Raw genomic sequence first — 21,468 nt, forward strand, 5'->3', positions numbered from 1 at the left:
GCCCCATGGCTTCTCTGTATGAGGAATCCAGTGGTTTATTTGGATTCCTGGTCCCACAAAGAGGAAAGAAGAGGACTCTGAACAAACGGGGCTTTGTGATGTTGGGTTTGGCACAGCTGCCTAGTATCTGAGGAAGAAGGGTCTTCAGCCAAGCTACTGAATGGGACTGGAGCCTCTGGGTAGAGGGGGTGGGGGGTGGGCTTAGCCTTGGAGATGCTTTAGCGGGGTATACAGTGGCCTCGATCCCTGTCACAAAGGCCAGACGTTGCTGCAGAGGAAGAGGAGGAGGTGATGTTTGCTGACAGGTTACTCAGAAGAACAAGCCTTGCTGAAGAAGCAGAGCCAGTATGGCTTCTGCTCGAGCAAGTATTCTCTTTATTTGAGAGCGTCAACAATCACTTAGAGGTGATCCAGTGGACATTAAGGTACATGGGTTTTCAAAATTCTTTTCAGAATGCACTTCACCAAAACTCCCGAGTAATGGAATAAGAGGGGAGGTCCTCTTGCGGATCAGGAATTAGTAAGGGAGCAGAAAACAGACAGCAGAAATAAATGGAGAGATGTAAGAAGTGGCTTGGGGGGGGGCTCTGCCCAGAGGTGCCTCTCAGCTGATCCGAAGGACGTGCCCTTTCCTCCTCCCCCTCCCTGGAGGCACAGGGGGCCAGTCTTGCGACTCCCAGTTTGACCACAGTGGCATTGGGCACTTCCCAGCACGTCAGGTGTGTAGTGATGGTCAGTCCCGTGCGCAAGGGGTGTTGTGCTGTGGAGCGTGCCTTGTCCTCCATAGTTCACCCTGAGCCAGAGGGAGCCCAGGAGCCCTCAGGGCTCTCACTCGGGGGCAACGTTTCTCTGAAGTGCTTCTGCTGACCATGTGGCTGGTTTCTTGCTCCGATCCTCCTGTACCCAAAGATTTCTGCCTTGTCTCAGGCCCCTGCACATAGCTAGCCGTGCCAGGAAGCCGCCAGGTTGACAACTTCCTCCGTGAACCTTGGGAAGACGTTTGGCACCCCACAAGCTTCCCCACACTTCCTCAAAGACCACCAGGGCCTTTGCTTGCCCACAGACCTCGTCCTGGTGAGGCTGAAACTTCCCTTGAGAAGATGGAGCTCAGGCACTGGCTGTAGATCAGGAACCGTGTTTGTGTTTGTGCTTTTAACTCTGGTGAGCTTGGCTTGTCCTGCTTGTCTGGCTGGACTCCTCTGGGGCAGTTTCAAGCCTCTTTCTGTGGGTCACTCTCTCTCTCTCTGAACATGGTGTGCTCTCCAGACGGGGTCTGGCCTGTGCCTCTGTGGAGCCAGGGCTGGACGTCTTGGGCTGCCGTTGGCCCCTTCGCTCTGATGGGATGGGCATTCCACACCCTGCCCAGGCAGCCCTGCCAGAGGGCAAAGGACAGTGGAGGCCCCTTCCCTCCAAGGACCCCCTCTCTGTTCCCGGACAGTTGGAAGTTCCCGCTTCCCACAAGTTAATCATTAGGGCTGCGATGGAGTTTGCCTTCTCCCTGCCATGGAGCCCCACTCCCGCTTTGCAAGGGAGGAGCCTCTGCCTCGTTTACTCTGGCCTGGAGCCGTTGCGTGCAGCCAAGGGGAAGGGGAAGGAGCGAGGGCTGAGTAGGGGGTCTGCAGGCCCTTTTCCCAAAAAGCCAAATGAGCTGCTTCGCATTTCTGCCGGGCTCCTCTCTCGGGCGTGTGCGTGCAAGCCCTGCTGCTCTGTCCTTGACGTTCTCCGCCATCTTAGCTATTTCTGGCTCCCTCGTCCTGCCGCCATGGCGGCAGCAGCAGCCCCCGCACCACACAGACTCCCCCAGCACCACAGCTGCTGCAAAGGCCCCGGACGGATGAGCGTGCGTGCCGGCGCGCTTTAATTGAATTACGCAATTCTGAGCAATTAAACGCAATCTTCTGCCTCGTAATCCCTGCCTGCTTCCCCCCTCCCTCCTTTCCATGTGTTTGATTAGACAGCTGTGCTTTTTTGGGAGCTGCCGGTGCCAGCAGAGGCCCAAAATAGAACATGCGAAATGGACGGTGCACGTCTGTCTGCCTGCCTGCCTCCTTCCCTCCCTTCCTCCGCCCCCCCCCCACTGTACATTGCTGTCCGGGTGCCAGGAGCACATGCTCCGGCCCCCTCTCCTGGCTGCGCACACAAGCACCTTTCCCTCTGCCGCCGCCAAGGCGTTTCTGCGCAGCCCTGGCGAAAGGCAGCAGCCGAGAGGGTGATGGCGCTTGTTTTGTTTAAGCATGCAGCGGCAGAAAGCGGGGAATTGTCCTCCCCAGCCATCTGCTCACCTGGCTGCCTTCCATTCGCTCAGGAGACAGCGGCGTACGTGGGGACGAAGAGCCTCTTTCATTCCGTTGCCATGATAACAGGGCCGGTTTCGGCGTTTTAGCAGGGAAAGGGTTATTAACGCTTTGGGGAGAAGAAAGGTTATGAGGCTGCTGGAGTAACAGGGATTGTTCCTGGAAGTTTCGCCGCAACGCACAGAGAGAGGGAGACCAGAAGCGCGAAGGGCCCTTTCAGAGGCAGGAGCCGCAGCTGACGGGGGCCAAGAATAGGAGCCGCCCGCTGCCTGCCTTGCATGGGCTGCTCACCCTAAGCACTCGTCTAGGTGGAAGGCTGGACGTCGGGAGAGCCCTGGGGGATCAGGCCAGTGTGGCCCATCTGGGCCAGTTCTCCCAGTGGCCAACCACCTGCAAATGGGAAGCCCAGAAGCAGGATTCGAAGCTGGGAGCTCTCTCCCCTTCTCCAATGTTTCCAACATTGCTGCCCCCCACTGCGGAGGGCAGAGCAGAGTCATCCTGGCTGGTGGAGATCAATAGCCCTTTTCCTCCATGAATTTGTTCATAGAATCATAGAATCCTAGAGTTGGAAGAGACCACAAGGGCCATCGAGTCCAACCCCCTGCCAAGCAGGAAACACCATCAGAGCACTCCTGACATATGGTTGTCAAGCCTCTGCTTAAAGACCTCCAAAGTAGGAGACTCCACCACACTCCTGGGCAGCAAATTCCACTGTCAAACAGCTCTTACTGTCAGGAAGTTCTTCCTAATGTTTAGGTGGAATCTTCTTTCTTGTAGTTTGGATCCATTGCTCCGTGTCCGCTTCTCTGGAGCAGCAGAAAACAACCTTTCTCCCTCCTCTATGTGACATCCTTTTATCTATTTGAACATGGCTATCATATCACCCCTGAACCTCCTCTTCTCCAGGCTAAACATGCCCAGCTCCCTTAGCCGTTCCTCATAAGGCATCGTTTCCAGGCCTTGGACCATTTTGGTTGCCCTCCTCTGGACACGTTCCAGTTTGTCAGTGTCCTTCTTGAACTGTGGTGCCCAGAACTGGACACAGTACTCCAGGTGAGGTCTGACCAGAGCAGAATACAGTGGCACTATTACTTCCCTTGATCTAGATGCCATACTCCTATTGATGCAGCCCAGAATTGCATTGGCTTTTTTAGCTGAAACAGTCTTGTTTCAAACAGGTTGCCTTCAGCCTGGTGCCAAGTAGCTCAAGGATTTCTGGCCGTGCAGCAGAGCTTTTTCTCTTTCCGCCCCCCACTCCTCCCGCGTACCCCCTAAACCTGTTCTTCGACTTCCCCTAGCTCTCCGGAGCAGATTTGGGAAGGGGGGAAAGGAGGGAAGTCCTTTTGTGCTAACATTAATCCTTGCGCTGGCAGGGTGCGGGAACTGAATATCACCCAGGGCTGCAGCACAAACTTTGCTTCCAGAGGATCCCCAGTATCTCCAGTTGAAAGGGGTCTCTGGTGGGTAGCAGGCCTGAGCACAACCTCAGCTGGGAAACTGGAGAGAGAAACTGCTGTCAAGAGGAGGCAGTGCTAGGCGAGGTCAACCAAAGATGTGGCATCATGAATCCATGTCTGGCCTCCTGGATGGTAAAGGGGTGTTGTTGTTTAGTGGTGTCCGCCTCTTGGTGACCCCCTGGACCAGAGCACGCCAGGCCCTCCTGTCTTCCACTGCCTCCCGCAGTTTGGTCAGACTCATGCTGGTAGCTTCGAGAACACTGTCCCACCATCTCGTCCTCTGTCGTCCCCTTCTCCTTGTGCCCTCCATCTTTCCCAACATCAGGGTCTTTTCCAGGGAGTCTTCTCTTCTCAGATAAAGGGGTAGAATCATAGAATTGTAGAGTTGGAAGGGATCCCATGGGTTCTCTAGTCCAGCCCCCTGCAATGCAGGAATCTCAGCTAAAGCTACTTCCCGCTAGCACCCTTCCTGCTCCCTTTGTGTTGCCTGTTGAGAACCAGGCCTGTCTGAACCCCAAGTGCACAGTCAGATGGGGTCAGAAGCAGCAGAAAGAAGCAGCACATTGGTGACCCTCATGAACGGGAAAGTGTGTAGGGGGAACTAATCTCCGAGTCCTCTTCCAGTCGAACCCCGGCCTCTTCCAGGGGTGAAAGCTGGCCTCCTCCCTGGCTCAGCACCTGCAGCCAAGCCCAGCGTCCAGTTGCCTGGGTTTATCCTGGCACCTGCCTTCAAGGAGATGCTCTTGCGCAGCAATCATGGATTTCGGTGGGACTTCCTTGCAGGAAACGAGCACTCAAGCTCTGCTCATGCCTCTTCTGCGCCCGGCAGAAGCATCCCGGCCGGCTGGCTTTATTTTTAGCTGGATTTCCAAGTGTGTTTTCTGCTCCTAAATGACTTGGAATGCGATGGGACGCAGCCAGCCCATCCACGGAGGCATTTGGCTCTCAGGGACCCGACTTCCTTGCCCTGTGCAGCCGGCCTCTGCACAGCAGGACTTCCACGGATCCTGGCTCAGGAGAAGCCTGCAGGCCTGGTTTTATTTTTGTAGCCATCCAAGCCCCAGGATGATCAGCCTGCCACTGTCCTCTTCCGCAGCCATGCCGGAATCGGAGAATGACCCGCCTCTCTTGCTTGCTTAAAAGAGCCTGGCGGGTCAGACTTCGCCTCCAAGCCAGATTCTGAATTGGCCCAGTTCCCGCGGACCATGCTCAGAAGCAAAACGCCCCCTGCTTAGTCCTGATCCCGGCACAGGTGGCAGCGACTCCAGAGCTTCTAAGTTTTCTTCTTGATTGTGTTTTGATCATCATTCTTGATTTCATGTTAAACCATCTGAGGGGTCCCCGGAGACCTAAATTGGGGCGCAAACTGCAAGGAAAATGCGCTGCACACAAATCCCGATGAAACGAAAGAGGGAATACAGCAGTGCAACTCCCATCCGCCTCAGAGAAATTCCCCGTGGTTCGTGCCCCATGTTGGTAAACTTCAGCTCTCTGAAATTGGAATCCACAGGGCCAGCCCTGCCCCCCCCCTCCAAAAAAGGCCAGCTGATTAGAAATGTATGTGCAAATGCACTCTGCCCCCCCACAAGGAATTCTCCAGCTGCACCCGCTTTTCCTCTGGCGTTGGGGGGAGTACGATTCCGTAATGGAATTTCTTTTCCAGCTCCCATCTGATGGCAAAGGAGTCGAGTTTGCTTGGCCCGCTGTCAGGAGCTGAGGTCACCTGCTGGCACTGACTTTTTTGCAGGCAGAGTCGTCTCTCCAAAACGGAGCCCCCCATTCTGAAATGAGAGAGGCCCCTCTCACCTTTCCCTGCTACCTTGGGCCACTCATGCGGTGATGGTGATCTCCTGCTGGCAGCAGCAGCCTCCAAGTGCCCAGTTGGCCACCTCTTTGCCCGGCTTCTGCTGCCCGCTGGGAATCCCTGCTGACATGAAGCCTCTCTCAGTGCTGGGAGTCTGTGGAGCTCCACCCCAGCTGCTGTTCTTTGTGGGCAGACACATGGCACCCCTGCCCTTCCGTTTCTGAAATGCCTCTCTTGGTTTGCAGAAGGTTTCCATTGCCTCCTTCACCAGGCAGAATTTCTAAATGTCTTCAGGGCTCCGCATGGTGGCCAGGTAGATATCCCAATCCCTAAACTGGGCAGGACATGGGGGTCGCGTCCCTCATCCCCGGCTTGCCCACAAACCCCTTGGAGACTTTAAAAACGGTGGCTGGTAGATTTTGACAGGTCTCTCTTCTGCATGGTCACCTAAGCCTCCTTTCTAAAAAAGTAAAAATACAATACAATCACATCTTATGCGTACCTAATATGCATGATTTCAACCATACGCAGATGAAGGCAGGCCGGTTGAAACTGTTCAAGTTAAATCTAAGCAAATTGGAGAGCTTAAAATCTCTTTTTGCACCAGGTCTGCTTAGGGTTACCCAGCACCTAAATTGCCTTCAAGCTCTCTGCCTTGCTTGCTGGGCAAGGCCTGCTTAGCGCACAGCCTCTGGGAGTACAGGGGATTCATCCTGTCTCCCTCTCACCCAGCAATGTGTGATTTCCCTGTATTTGCAGAACCCTTAGCAGTGAGCATGCAATTGTGCTGCACTGATTTCTGTGAGCTTGCCTGGGAGCCTTTTGGGCTAAGTGGCAGAGCAGCAGTGCCGCAAAGCAGATCCTGCCAGCTTCCCCTGGGCAGTGGCAGCCGCCTCAGGGTGTCAGGATGGAGCTTTGCGGGGGCTGAGCTATGCTGTTGTGTGTCCCACTATTTTGCTGCGCGTGACACGACTCCAAGAAACCCTTGGAAGAAAGTTTAATTTAGCCCCACTCTGCATGCGCTGTTCCTCTCCTGCCACCGGCAGCCCAGGGATTCCCCACATGGGGGGCCACAGCGTGGCTCCTGAGACCACACCTGTGACTGCAGGGCCAGTGTGAGTCTGGGGGCACAGCAGGCGTGGAGTTTCACTCCAAACGCCTCCGTGTCTCGCCTGTGGGTCCCAACTGGCTGCAGGGAGTCCACGTGGAGTTTTGCAAACGGGTTTGTGTCCCAGGTCTCTGCCTCTCAGGTGTGGGGGCTGTTGATTTGGCTGGGATTCCAGGCTCCATCCTGCCCTCATTCCCGGAGTTCCCTCTGAGCAGCTGCATCCTTCTGGTCAGTTTCCTCATCTGCTTGCCTGGAGAGGTGGAAGAGGGTTCATCTGGCTGTGGCTTGGCTGCCTCATCCTGCAATAGCCTTTTAGCTGCACCTTGGGCCTTTTCCTGGGTCTGTGCTCTGGTGCTGAGTCCCAGCCTTCCGTTCCTGACTCTCCAGGGAGCCTCTGCTGCTGCTTTGCTGTTGAAAATCCCCCCTGGGGATGTGAGTGGTATTTAAATCTGTCTAAGCCAAGCACAGACCCTCTTCCTTGTGAACCTTGAATCCCAGGAGGTGTGTGGGTGAAAAACCACCAGCAGACCTTTCTTGGCAGAAAAGGAAAATGAGGCTTTTCTGCCTTGTGTTTCTGCATCTTGCAAGAGAAACCCCACGAGGAGGTTTTCCGTTGTTTTTCTTCCTCCCTTCCCCATCTGGGGCCGGAACCTTCGGGGAGTGCTTTGCCGTAACAACCGCAGGCTGTGTTTCGTTTCGGGATCTGCAGGGCTGCTGCCCACACCTTTCCCTGGAGGAGATTAAGTCCCTGCTGCTCTTGGTGGCAAAGAGGAAGGTCTCTGCCATCAAGGAATCTTGACCTCTAGTCCGTCAGCATCTTTCCCCCAATATCTGCATCAGGGTTGTTACCGGAAAGTATGTTGGAAAAGGGGTGCGAAACCAGGAGGTGGGAACTCCCTGCTGCGGCCACTTTCGTGCTAGGATCCATATTTGCCGTGGTCTTTCTCAGTGAAATCTTGAATGCCTTTCTGTGTATTTACAGGCATGTTTGTAGGAAGTGGTGATGAGGGAAACAAAGCGGACAGGCTTGGAGTTTCATCCTGCAGTCAAAATCTTGCTGCTGCAACAACAACCTCCCCCCGCCCCACTTTTGTTTTTCCTCCTTGGGGCACAGTCACGATTCAGCCCCAGCATCCCAATACTGGGAAAGCCCAGTGTCCCAGGGGCCCTGGAGCAGAATATCTGCCAAAGTGGGCAAGGCTAAGAGCTTTGGCCTATTCCTTCCTTGGTTGCCCAGAGCCACGTGGGGCAGCGTGCCAGGGGATTTGAACCTTGCAGCTGGCACCTCTGCCCCTCCGGGCAGCAAGGCTGTGCAACCTGGGGGGAATTCCAGGCTGAGGGTACAGTGGTACCTCGGGATGCGAACGGGATCCGTTCCAGAGCCCCGTTTGCATCCTGAATGGAACGTAAGACGCGACAGCTCATCTCCAAGTGCGCGGGTCATGTTTTGCCGCTTCTGCGCATGCTCGTGACGTCATTTTGAGTGTCTGCGCATGCACGAGTGGCAAAATCCGATGTAACGCGCTTCGTTACTTCCGGGTTGCCGCAGAGCGCAATCCGAAAGCGCTCAACCTGAAGCACATTCAACTCGAGGTATGACTCTATACTAAATAGGGAACACAAAGACACAAAGCTGACAGCTGGAACGTGCGAGGGCCCCTGCAGTGTAGGCCAGAGAGCCATGTCTCTGGCGTGCGCCTGACGTGCCCAGGTGGGCAGAGGCAGCCTTCCCCAATGACTCCCGCCAGCCCCAGCCAAGAGACTCTGTTGCTCCTCTGAACTGCCAGGCAACGCAGGGGCAGAAGGCGGTCCAGGGCTCTCCTGTGGGATAAGCAGCCCTTCATCCGTCTCATCAGTGCAGGCTGGCAAGCTGCAAACAAGAAAACTCCATCAACTTCTGGTTGGACCTTGAGGCTCCTCTAGATACCAGAGTCCCTGCTGTGGATTCCCTGTGCTGGCATGTGGCTTGTGGTGGAGCGGGATCTCGTTGATCACTAAATCCTGAGCAAACTCCTCTCAGAGGCCAGTTTAGGGTGGCTGAAAGCAGACCCAAAGGTCTCCGTTTGGGTCTTAGGAGAGGCAGTGCCGTGGGGGGGGGGGGGCTGCTGCAAAACCCACCCCGGCCCAGAGAGACCCCCTGCCATCCCTCGAGCGAAGCTCTGTCGAAACCTGCTTCCCCCGACTTACTTTTGTGGGCATTGCCAGGCACCCTCCGCTCCGGTGACGACACAGTTTCCATAGTAGCAAATGTGGTTCAAAGGGAGGGGGCTGTTTCTTTAAGAAAAGAATGTAAAAGAGGATAAAGAGCAGATGAAACAACAGCCCAAGCTGAAGGAGAGAGGATGTGTTGGGCCTGTAAAATGTTAATGGGGTAATTATGGCATTAGTCACAAGCACTGAGGCCTCGGAAGCCATGAGCCCTTCCGGCTGGCTGTGTGACACGGTGTGCAATTCAGCGCATAGAGAGGGGAACACGGTTAAAGTGCTACTGTCACATGCCAAATTAGGCACGGCACCAAGATGGAAAGGGAGCGCTCCCCTCTGCCAGCCAGTATATTGAAGTATCTGGGCCCAAACACCCCCCTGGACCTCATGCCTTCCCCAACCTTGTGGCTTCTGGATGTTGTGGACAAGCCTTGGCTGACTGAGGTTGCAGCCCTTCAGGACGTAAGAAGAGCCTGCTGGATCCAGCCAGCATCCTCTGGGAAAACCTGCAAGCCAGAACCGGAGCACCGGAGCAGCCTTTTCCCCTCATGTGGGTTCCATCCTGGCTCTTGTAGCCTTTGAGAGCCCTCTCCTTCTCCATGAATTTGTCTCTTCCTCTTTCAGAGCCATCCAAATTGGGGCCTTCCCTGCCTCCCATAGTTTAACGCTGTGCTGCAGGAAGGACTGTATTCCACCTGCCCTCAGTCTCCCAACACCCACCTTCCTTGGCTATCCATCAGTTCCAGCGTTACATGAGAGAGAGAACTTTCCTCTCTCGCTTCCTTCTTGCCAGGCATAATTTCCTGAGCTGCCCTTTTCTGCAGATCATCCGAAGGGCACAAGGCCTGTGACTTTTCCAGAGCCTCCCCTCCTGTCCTTTTCCACTCCAGCCCAAGATTTCCTCCTCTGACATCTGTTCCATGTGGGCCACCAGCTCTGCACCCACATCTCCCCAGGGATGCCCTGTGGGCTCTTCTCTTCACATCACTGAACACCCGCTGCAAATGCGCTGAATTTCAGGCGGGGCTTTGGGGACCAAGAGAGCCGTCTCCTGCAGGGAGACCCATCACGTCATTCCTTAAAATACTCATCTTGGTATTTTGCTCTCCAAGAACTCAGCTTACACTATTTTTGCTACTTGCTTTCATTTATTATTTGGGCTGCTCCATAACTAAAGGTTACCTGGTGGCCTTAGAGCAAGAATAAAAAGGTTTACAACAGGAGCCCCAACCATAAAACACTTAAAAATCATGATCCAGCATAAAACTTGAGAGACAGGAAATACTACAAGCTTTAAACTAGGAACACGTTTTGCAGACAAGTTGGTTTGATTCCACCAGGGAATGTGGCTTTTGGGGGCGATTTGATTTAGAATCATAGAATTGTAGAGTTGGAAGGGAACTCCAAGGGTCCTCTAGTCCAGCCCCCTGCAATGCAAGAATCTCAGCTAAAGCACCCCTTGCATGTCCTTTTGCCTAAGTTAAGAGTTTGACGTTCCTGAGGTTGGCGCCCGCCTTCTGCTTTTGGAAAAGCCGTTCAGAAGGAGATAACTCCTCAATGGGTCTCTATCTCTTGTTTCAGGCTCAGGCCGCAGGGTCTCCTCCGACCTCCCCCGGCCACGGGACGGGGCGCTCCATGCCCATGCCAGTCCGGTCCACCTCCGCCGGCTCCACCCCAACTCACGTGCCCCAAGATTCCCTGGCGGGAGTCGGAGGAGACGTCCAGGAAGCGTTTGCACAAGGTGAGCGTTTTGAGAACCCCGCGGCACTTGATAGCTGTGTGGGTGCAATTTTGCGCCTTTGTATATAGTGCGCAGACAAATTCGTTTCATGCGTTTGGGCCCAGTTCGCCCATCGGTTAAGGTCATCTTGAATCCTGATTCTGCAGCGATAGCTACCCCTCCCATTTTGTCCTCTGCAAGTTTGGGTGTTGGGTTCTCACCTGCCAAATGCACAGGCAGAAAAATAGGACCTAAACAGCCCCACTTGGGAAGCCCCCTCAGTGCTAAGAGGAATTTTGGGTGAGTTGTCAATTAACCTTACATATATGCCTACCTATGCATAAAAGGGGGGAATGTGTTAAACACGTTACCTTCTGTTAGTACCATATTTTTTGCTCTATAAGACTCACTTTTTCCCTCCTAAAAAGTAAGGGGAAATGTATGTGCGTCTTATGGAGCGAATGCAGGCTGCGCAGCTATCCCAGAAGCCAGAATAGCAAGAGGGATCGCTGCTTTCACTGCGCAGCGATCCCTCTTGCTGTTCTGGCTTCTGGGATTCAGAATATTTTTTTCCTTGTTTTCCTCCTCCAAAAACTAGGTGGGTCTTGTGGTCTGGTGTGTCTTATAGAGCGAAAAATACGCTAATTGCATAATGCAACTCCTTTCAATTTTTTCCATTTGCATTTTGGAAATCAAAAGTTTTAAAGGAACAACAACTTCCCATGCCTTTCCTTCCTGGTAACCTAATGTCTTTTTAAAAATAAGTGTGTAAGATCTTGAGTCTGAGAAGCACTGCTGGTCCTTGCATCCTAAAGGGGCTCCTCCAGTGCCTCCCCCTCAAGCCAGCCCACCCCCTCATTGAGCATCACAAAGACAGCCAGTGTGGGGTCTGGTTAGAGTGCTGGGACTCCAGAACTGGGAGAGACCAGGGTTCGAATCCCCACTTGGCCACAAAGCTCACTGATGTGGCCTTCGGCTGGTCACTGCCTCTCAGCTGTTTTGTGGGGATTCTATGAGGAAGAAGAGAACCATAGCAGTCTTCAAACAAAAACATCTTGGAGGTCCCGGGCCACAGGGAGGTTAGGCTGGCCTCAACCAGAGCCAGGGCTTTTTTGGCTGTGGCCCCGATTTGGTGGAATGCTTTGTCACAAGAGACTAGGGCCCTGCGGGACTTGACATCTTTCCGCAGGGCCTGCAAGACGGAGCTGTTCCACCAGGCCTTTGACCAAGGCGCAGCCTGACCCCCTCCTTTGGTGATCCTCACAGAACTCTAGCCCAATGGTTGCCATTAATCTGATTTGAACTGATTTTATAATGAATTGATTTTAGAATGCTGTATTATTTTACTGTTGTTAGCTGCTCTGAGCCAGGCTTCGGCTGGGGAGGGCAGGATATAAATAAAAAAATATTATTATTATTATTATTATTATTATTATTATTATTATTATTATTATATCTTCCACCTTAAGCTCTGTGGAGGAAAAGATGGGATATAAATAAATCAGGAGCCTGAATAGCAGCGGCTGGAGATAGGATCCCCTGGCGCCACTTCCATGGTAGCCTGACTCTGTGGGTGCAGACTGTTCCCCTCAAGGATTTATTGGGAAGCTGGCCGTCACATCGAAAGGCCAACTGTCTCAGGGCAGGGGGCATTTCGTGTTCAGACTCTCAGACTCCACATCACGGGCAAGGCAGAGGGGCAGAGGGGCCCCTGTGTGGCTCCTCACATTCCTTACCGCCTCCGTTTCTTCCCCAGGGACCCGGCGAAACCTCCGTAACGATTTGCTGGTAGCAGCCGATTCGATCACGAACACAATGTCATCGTTGGTGAAGGAGCTTCATTCGGGTAAGTGGGAGAGTGGAGGGCAGGAGCCAAGCCAGCGGGTTCGGCCAGCATCCTCTGGCCGAGGTGCCTGAGGCAAGGGTGTCATCAGCGCAATCTGCCCCAAGGCTTTGTTGACCAGGAGCACTTGGCAGCTCACCTTCCTCTATTTCTTCCATATTACTTCCATATTCCTCTACGCCACAGGAGCGGCAAGGATCCTAATTGCTAAAAACTGGGGGGGGGGGGGGGAATTGCACCAACAAAAAAGGAATGGCAAGACAAACTGTTAGAGTACATTGAACTGGCTAGATTAACAGAGGCAATTAGAGATCACACTAGACAAGAGTTTCAAAAAGCAGGGGGGAAATGCAGAGAATACTTCACAAAACAGCGCCCTAAAATACATACCTGGACTTGTTTCGATTAATGTCTGCAGGAGACTTTGTGGATATTTAAGTTATAGATAGAAAAATCTTAATAATCTTAATAATTATTCATAAAGGAAACAACTTATAAGAAGTAAATAAGAAGGCCAGATACAGGATAAAGGAAGTCTTTTATTTGGTTGTTTGTATTGTTGTATGTTATGTTCACGTTTAATGAGGGTGGATTTCTGTATTGGGGGGATGGGGGGTTTATGTTATGTTGTAAATAAAATTTCCAATAAAAATTTAAAAAATAAAGAAGCCCACCTGTGGGGTGTGGGGCCAACACACAGGAAGAGCTTTATCTTCCTCAAGAGCAAGGTTGCACAGTGACTGCAAGCAGACACTTCCAGTTTGGAATGCCCTGTTGGGGAACTGGGGGCAGTTCTTGAGTTCCACTGGAACGAGCCCCGTATTCTCCAGCTGCCAAACAGCTAATAGCCAAGAAAAACCCGTGACCCTCAGGCAGCCACTTTCCACATTGCAACAGGTTTCTGGGAAGGGAGGCCTCTGGTCCACCTGCCTCCATCCAGCTTTCCCTGCAGACTGACCGGCTGGTGGGTTTGGGGCCTGGGGGGTGTGTGAACATGATGCCTCTGCGCTGCTTGTGGGGAACAAAACCGGGGAGAGACAACTTACTTGCAATGGAGGCAGCTAACTAGTGCTACGCTAAATTTTTGCAGGGTTCATGTTTTGCAAGGGAAATGGCTGTTAAGTGGGGGGCAAAGATAGTTGTGGAAAAGTCACTACTTTTTGCTCAATTTTCCATGCCTGTTTGCAGCCCTGCTCCTCCCCAGCCAGCCGCTTCTTTGACCTACCTACCTACCTTCCTTCCTTCCTTCCTTCCTTCCTTCCTTCCTTCCTTCCTTCCTTCCTTCCTTCCTTCCTTCCTTCCTTCCTTCCTTCCTTCCTTCCTTCCTTCCTTCCTTCCTTCCTTCCTTCCTTCCTTCCTTCCTTCCTTCCTTCCTTCCTTCCCCTCCAGTGAGCAATGCCGTCCAGCTGAGGATTGTGGAGCTAAACTAATTAAACCACAGAATTGCATGGCCAGCTGGGTGGCTCTGACTACCTGACAGTGTCCCTAAGTAAGGGCAGATGAAGCCTTTCCGCCGCCCTCACTAAAAAAGGGGGAGGCAAGGGAAGAGGGAGCCCAAGTCAGGCTGAGCTGGAAGTTTCATTTGCCCACAAGGACTGGCAAGAAAAGGTCCATCCCAAACCAGCTCTTGGTTGCGTGTGATTGTGCAGGCCTCGTTGTGTGTGGCTGCCAAGACTTTGCTGGACTTAGGAGAAGTCTGCTGTCAGAATGGAGAAGCAAGTTGCCTGGATGTGATGGGGAAACTCTTCTGAGCAGGTTGGAAGGGCCTTGGGCTAGATAAGTTCAGGTGGATGAAATCTCTTCTGGTCATACTTCCAGGAGTATCTTATCTACTTTAGGAGGGAGGTTGGATGTCTCCCAGTTCTGATTCATAGAAGCACAGGGCTGTAGAGTTGGAGGGACCCTGAGGGTCATCCAGTCCAACCCCCTACAGTGCTAGAATCTCAGCGAAAGAATCGCCCAATCTGCTTAGAAACCTCCAAGGTCCACCACCTTCCAAAGTTCTCTTCCATTCCTTGCATTCCCAGAGAGCAGCTTGAGCCCTCCTGGTCCTTCTGGAGCACAGCTTAACAGGGGGAAGGGCTGCAAGCCCACCCCACCCCTGCCTTCCCTGTGGCCTCTCTGGGCCTGGAAGGAGGCCTTCCTATGTCTGGGAAATGCCCAGGCCTGTGGCAAAGGTGGCCTCTGGGCCAGTGACGAGTCCTCTGCTCCCCAGTGCTTTGCTGGAGCAGTCTCCTCTGGGGCGCTTGGTGCCAGAGGCTGCCGGCGTCGGCTCTGGCAAGATGGAGCCCTGTGTCTTCCCATCAGGGTGGGGGCTTAGCAAGGCTGCCTCCTTCCCTCCCCTCCTCGCTCTGGGAAAAGGCAGCCTCTTGGGCAATAACATTCGGCAACAAAGCAGGGCTTGTTCTGCCGGCGGCTGCTGCGCTGAGCTCTTGGGCTGTGCAGGGAGATGACAGATGAAACAGACTGCAGGCTCCCACTTTGATAAGATGCAGGCCAGGGGACCCTGGAAAGTGTCTGGAAGGATCTCATTTGCGTAAATCCATGGAAACAGCTGGAGTCGGGAGCCCAGCCGCAGCAACCTCTGCCAGAAGGAGTCTGCTTGGAGCCTGGCGTCCGTGCCCAGGCAGGCAGGGCCTTGGGCTGCAGCTTCCCGCCCCCTGGGAAGAGGCGTTGTGCCCTGGTGGGAATCAGTGCGGGGTGCGCCAGGGCACATTGATTCCAGCAAGGAAGCAGGTGGGGGCCCCGGCTGCGTCCTCTGCGCCCCCCCCCCCGGGAGCGAGGCTGCCTGTCCTCTTGTCTCTGGGGTGCTGGATGCAGATCCCCGAAGGAAGGCCTGTTGGTGGGGCAGCTTCGGGGCTGCCAAGCACAGCTGGGGGGTTCAGGGGAAAGTAGATCTTCCCCAGCACTTTCCCCCCCAGCCCCATCCTCCTTGGGGGTCCAGGCAGGCAGATTCCACTCCCCCCACGTTAGTCCCAGAGTTGTTGCTCCTTTTCACCTACTGGGACAGTTTCCTCTTCCTTTTGCCTTCCTGTTCTTTTCTGCTCATGCCCCTCTCACCACCCTACCCCCACCCCCACCCCCCAGTCTGCTTCCTGGGTGCCTGAGGGAACACACACAACAACACACTCCCTTGCTGGCCCTTTAAGAAACGGACTGAGACACTGCATGCCTTTTATAGGGGGGACCTGGCCTATTTAATGTGGACATTTCCTCTTTTGCAATCATGCTTCTTTGATGCTGACCACCCTGAGCAGCCCTGGGGAGGGCGGTGGATGCTTGGATCTCCTGCCAGAGTTGCCCCCCCCCATCCTCTCTCACCTTTCCTCAGAGCCAGTGTGGTGTAGTGGTTCAGAGCGGTGGACTTGTAATCTGGGGAACCGGGTTCGCGTCTCCGCTCCTCCACATGCAGCTGCTGGGTGACCTTGGGCCAGTCACACTTCTCTGAAGTCTCTCAGCCCCACTCACCTCACAGAGTGTTTGTTGTGGGGCAGGAAGGGAAAGGAGAATGTGTGCCGCTTTGAGACTCCTGAAAGGGAGTGAAAGGCGGGATATCAAATCCAAACTCCTCTTCTTCTTCTTCTTCTTCTTCTTCTTCTTCTTCTTCTTCTTCTTCTTCTTCTTCTTCTTCTTCTGGGAGAATGTTTTGATGTCCTTGCTTGACGTCTGAGCTCCAGTTCTTATCATCTTGGGCCCCACACCCGTGACCCAACGACTTGGGAGCAAGGAGTCCACCCCATAAGAAGGACTCCCCCTCCTCCGGTCCCCTGGAAGGGGCAGCAGAATCACTCTTGCCCATGGCCCTGGCAGCCTGACCTGTGGACCCCTCCCTGGAGACTCTCCCTTTGGCCCAAACCCTCATTGCTGGTTCTTTGTTTTGTTTTCAAAGGTGAGGAAGGAGGTGAGGAGGAAGAGGAAGACAAGATCCAGAACGGGAAGGACCGAGGTAAGATCAGGAGGGGAGGGAAATCCCCTGGCCTGTTGGTGGGGCAGGCCAAGGCGGTTGGGTGATGCCACCTTTGCACGACGGGTGCTTCCCTCCGTGTGGAGCAGGAAAAAGTCTCCATTGGTGCAGAACGCCCAAGCGCAGCTCTTCACAAGCCATAGGGCAGGATGACGGGCCTTCTTATGTTTCCAATGGGTGGCAGCTGCAACAAGCTCACTGTGCCCTCTGAGCACCCACCCCACCTCACCCTGTTAGATGGTGGTGCAGAGCAAGGTTTGTGTTAGCGCCCCTCAGGGGTGGGATGCAGAAGCTTCACAGCACCATCTCCTGCCCCTGGTCTCTTTCTTCCACCAGGTCTTTGCAGAGGGAGGGGCTGCCCAGTTCTTCCCAACTGCAGTATGGTCGCATCCTGCAGCAGGGAGGGGTTGATTCCAGGGGTTCCCCATGTACACAAAAGCATGTGCCCTCTGCTCCCGGTTAAAGTCTCTTTTTGTGCCCCAAGCAGCCCCAGCGCAAACAGAGCGTTGAAGTTCCCTGCCTTGCTTGTGGAATTCCAACCAGCCTTCCTCCAGCCGCCTATGGCTGAAATCAAATGGGCGTAAGAGTTTAGTGGGCATCAGATGCAATCGTATAGTCCTTAGTTTGCCTATCTGGTTGTCTTTGGAGGTCCACACTGTCTTCCCATCAGATGTCAAGGCGATAAATTAACTAGACAACTTTTAGATGACATCTGAAGATGGCCCCGTACCGGGGAGTTTTTAATGTGTGATGTTTTATTATGTTTTCATATGTGTTGGAAGCCTCCCAGAGTGGCTGGGGCAAGCCAGCCAGATGGCCAGGGTATAAATAATAAAATGACTTTTGTTGTTGTTATTATTATTCATAATTCTTTAAAAATGCTTTTGGACATAAACCACAGCAGGTGCTTTCTTCAAAGGCATGGTATAGACCTTTCAAGATAAATACATAAAACCTTGCCTGGGTGGGGTTTTGCGGCTGCTGCCACCACTGCAGTTTGTTCCTGGCTTTCTCAGCCAGCCCTTTGTCTTGTCCCGCAGGTTAAGCGGAAGACTCCGCCCTGGCCAGCCATTCAGGTGAGCAGACGCCCTTTTCTTTTCCAGGTAAGGTGTAGGCACAGTTGTGTTTACAGAGGGATGAAAGGCAGATTGCAGGACTGCCTGCCTGCCTGCCAGCCACACTGGCCCCCCAGTAGGCAGCGTCCCAGACAGGAAAGGCAGGCAGACCCCACTTTCGGGTCTCAGAGACTTTCGAACATCCCCCTCAGCACAACCATGGTGCTCTGAGCCTGACAGCTGTAGCCAAGGGGCTTCCTCCAGTGCTGCGTTTTTTACCCTGTGGGGCCAAGCAGAGACCCTTGGTGGCTGCCCAGTGCACAGGGGCATAGCTTCCCCCAACTGAGTGCAGGTGGTGTCCAGGCCATTGGTGATGGATTTGTCGTTTGATGTGGGGGGGCCCTCAGTATTGGGAGTCCCGCCCTCCCTGTTCCTGGCGCTTAGCAGAAGGAGAGGCTCCCGGCTTCAGATCTTGGAAGCGTAGATTTGGAAGAGTCATCTTTGCTCTTAGCTCCTGTGACCACCTAATCAATTCCAGCAGAGCTCCCTCCCGTCCAAAAGGGCTTCTCAGAGCTTTCCTTCTCCACCTGGAGCTGAAAGGGCCCCCGACTGTGGCTCTGCTCTGGAAGGGATCTCAGTTGCGCATAGGTTTCGAAGGACACGAACATGCCCTCCCCACAGTGCAAATGTCCCCTGGTTTGAAACCATCTTTGACGGCTCTTGGGTCTCTGCCAAGGAACCTCAGGGACTGTTGGAAGTGACATGAACAGGCAAGCCTGAGAAAATCCTCTGCGCTCTCAAACCAACCACAAGCCCCTCCAACTCCCAGGGCTCATTGCGGGGAGGGGGCTTTGGAGGGGCACTGGGTGGTCTCCCGCTCTGCCTCACTGGCTGCTCTGTGTCTTTGGCGCAGGTAAAGAGGCGCGAGCTCCTCTTCTCAAGACGTTTCCACATCCTTCCGACGAGGCATGCGCCAGCCGACACATCTGCCATTGTCAAGTCACGAGGACTGCAGGGAAGCCGCCTCTTTCCAACGGACCGCGTGGCAGCCTTCCTGGGGGGTGGGGAGGGCGGGGGCATCTCCTTTGGTTTGCATGTCCTGTTTCCATCCGTCTCCCCCCGTGCTTAATTGGGCAGCACCTTATCTCAAGTTTGGACCAGAAGACGTTGTCGAGAGCCGCTTCCAGGCAGAGACCGGCCATGTCTCCCGCGAAGCATCCTCTTCCCTCCCCGGCAGAGCGGTCGCCTCACCACCCACGGGCCACCCCGCGCGTGGTCTCCAGAAGAAGCAGACTTCTTATTCCATGTGGCTGAGTTTCCTTGTGCAAAGTGTGGGCGGAATGCTCTGTTGCGGAATGCAGAAGCCCCTCTGGCCTTCCCCACATGCCATGGATGTCAGGTTCCCTGGGCTGTTGGCGGGTGCAGCTCACACAGGAGAGGCTGGGAGGCAAGTGAGATGGATGGCTCCCTGGGAGGTGGCCCGCAGGGCACAGCCCACACAAAGCCCACTGGGATGAATGTGCCAGCATAGCCCCCCCCCCTTCTTTCAACAGTGGTTGCGCAGGGAGCATCCTGGAGGATTGTGTCGCATGTTTGAGGGACGGGGTGGGCTGCCGTTTGGCTCTTCCCCCCGGAATCCCCGAAGATCTTGTGCCGGCTCCAGTGCCAAGAGGAGAGGAGTGGGGCGGAGGGAGACCCAGCCTCTGGAGGCCGCCCTGTGGGGAAGCTTCAGGTGGTGGGGCAGCAGCAGCAGCAGCGCAGCTCGCTCAGTTGAAGGGACCCACAAGGGGCATCTAGTCCACCCCCTGAATTGCAGGACTCATTAAAAGCAGCTGGTCTTTGAACAAAGAAGACCCACTTGGGTACTTGGCACCAGAAGCCAATCTCTCTACTGCTGGCTTTGGGGTTTGGAAAGTGGCTCTTGGTGGATGGGACAAAGGCGTAAATGGACGCGAGGGGGGGCAGTGAAGGAAGGCAGAGCAATAATCCAGTTGGCACAGAGTGAGCTTCCCGGTTGCCCTGGCTCTCTGGGGGTGAGGAGGGAAGGGGGTCCCTGCATATCTCTCCATGTTCCAGAGAGGGGGGGGGAGCAGCCATGTTTGCTGGCTATATAGTCCAACCAAAATATTGTGAATGGGCTGTCAAGCAAGGAAAGGAGTGATGATAACCTGCTGGGTTCTTTGCGAGAATCACAGAACTGTCGAGTTGGGAGGGCCCTCCAAAGGGCATCTAGTGCAACCCCCTGCAGTGCAGCAAATGCAGCTAAAGCATCCCTGACCCAAAGGGCTCCTGGCCGTCCTTTGGTTTGGTGACGAGCCGCGTGTTGGTGACTCCGGCCGGTGAGGTGTCTGGGGAAGGAAGAGCTGCAAGGGAAACATCTGGGCAAAGCACAAATCCCACTTGGTGGTGCGGAAAGGTTCAGGCCTCAGCGTTAGAACAAGGGGGGCTGGGCTTGATCCGCCCCTTTGGGCTGGTTTGGGGGGGGCAGTTCTGCTTCTCTCCTCCCTGGGCATTGGAAGTGGTCTCTCTGATTGCAGAGAACTGTCTAGGGCTGCATTTCTTTGGTTCTCGTGAACGCAGAAGAAAGGGGATTCGGAGCAGGGGTTTTCCCTGGGGCATTCAGACATTTTGCCAAACACAGGAAAGGCCTTGTTTGGCTCAGACCAGACACCCTCCACATCGCTCAGCAGCCACCCAGAGGCAAAAGACAGTGAAGGAAACCCCCCAGCCCCATCCCTTGGCCAGCCACCTCCCCTCATTTCAGCCCGATTGTGTCCCTGCAATAGCCTTCCAAGGCAGCAGCTCAGAGGATTGTCACCAAAGCTCAATCCTCCTCCAGGTGAGGACCCCTCCTGTCGCTCTGGGCCCACCTTTGGACTGGCCCCAGGAGGAGCCCCCTCCTCTGCCCCCCATTACCCACTCCAAGACACCGGTCGGTGATGCCTGGCTGGTGACCAAGTCCCTGTCCCTCAACTCTCCTGGGACTTCCTCTTCTGGGTTGCTGCCAGCCTGTGCGGAAAGTGACCTTCTATGCCCTGCTCCTTGGTCCCTTCCGCCCACCCCCACCCCCCATGCCTTGAAAACTGCACATTTTAGCCTACCAAGTGGTCTGGCAGACGCTTCAGCCTACCAGAGCCTGCTCTTAGTCTTCCTGAGAGTGGCAGGAGATGGAGAGGCAATCAGTGGCCATGGGGCTGCAGACCCTCTCTGCCTCCCCAGCAGCCGTGGGCAAGGGGGAACACTCCGAGGCCTCGGCTGGTCTCAGCCTGGCGGAAGCTCTGCGTGGGGCTGAGCCAGGGCTTTCCAGGGCTGCCTGCACAGCCTCTGCATCTCTTGCTTCCCCTGAGACAGCCGGGGCTGCTTCCGGTTGTGGAAATCCCCCTGGCCGTGAGAAAAGGGGGCTGGGGAGGCGAGTGGGAGAAGGGGGCCGAGCCCTTCTCCCTGCAGGGGCTGTTGAGAGGCCAGGAAGCTCCTGCAACCATCTTCTGCCTGTCACAGGAGCTGGAGCTCTGCCAGAGCTCCCTTGTCAGGCCTGCGGGGGGGGGGCAGCACCGCCCCCCGCTCTGCCTGGACCTGGGAGGCTCCCCTGGTTTCTGCCTCTTCTCCAGGTGCAAAGCTTCTGCTCTTGCAGTTCAGGCAAAACATCCTCCGGCTGCCGGGGTTCCAGCTTGGGCTAAAAGAGAGGGATTTGTCCCAGCCTGCCAGACGTCCCCACACCCGCCTTGGGACCCCATCCTAAGATTGTTACTAATAATAACAAAGAGTCGCAGGGCGGTGTACAATATAAAAACTCAAAAATATGTACCATAGTAGCAAGCAAAACCAGTGCACGCACACACCAGTTTAAAAGGCATTGATTGCTCCCTGCAGTCAACAAATAATGCTTCCAATTACCAGGAGGGGGGAGGGTTCTCCTACTTGTGAGTTTGTGGGTATCTAGTTTCCCACTGGGAGAGCAAGGTGCTGGCCGGATCCCTTTGCTCCAGCCAGTGGCGTAGCGTGGGTTGTCAGCACCCAG

General features: G+C 54.5%; 1 protein-coding gene across 6 annotated transcripts in view; it reads left to right on the forward strand.

Moving 5' to 3' along the window:
• The window catches only part of DTNB (dystrobrevin beta), a 103,380-nt gene extending 82,871 nt beyond the window's left edge, over positions 1-20,509 (forward strand). For all 6 annotated transcript variants that reach the window (XM_081188608.1, XM_081188607.1, XM_081188610.1 and 3 more), the window contains 5 exons: positions 10,450-10,609; positions 12,345-12,434; positions 16,321-16,377; positions 17,436-17,471; positions 18,364-20,509. In XM_081188608.1, coding sequence (XP_081044734.1) covers positions 10,450-10,609; positions 12,345-12,434; positions 16,321-16,377; positions 17,436-17,440 — 312 coding nt within the window. In that variant the 3' untranslated portion in view covers positions 17,441-17,471; positions 18,364-20,509. The remainder of the gene's footprint in view (positions 1-10,449; positions 10,610-12,344; positions 12,435-16,320; positions 16,378-17,435; positions 17,472-18,363) is intronic.
• The last annotated feature ends 959 nt before the right edge of the window (positions 20,510-21,468 follow it).

The sequence above is a fragment of the Podarcis bocagei genome (genome assembly GCF_964188305.1).
Source record: "Podarcis bocagei genome assembly, chromosome: 3".
Classification (NCBI taxonomy): Eukaryota; Metazoa; Chordata; class Lepidosauria; order Squamata; family Lacertidae; genus Podarcis; species Podarcis bocagei.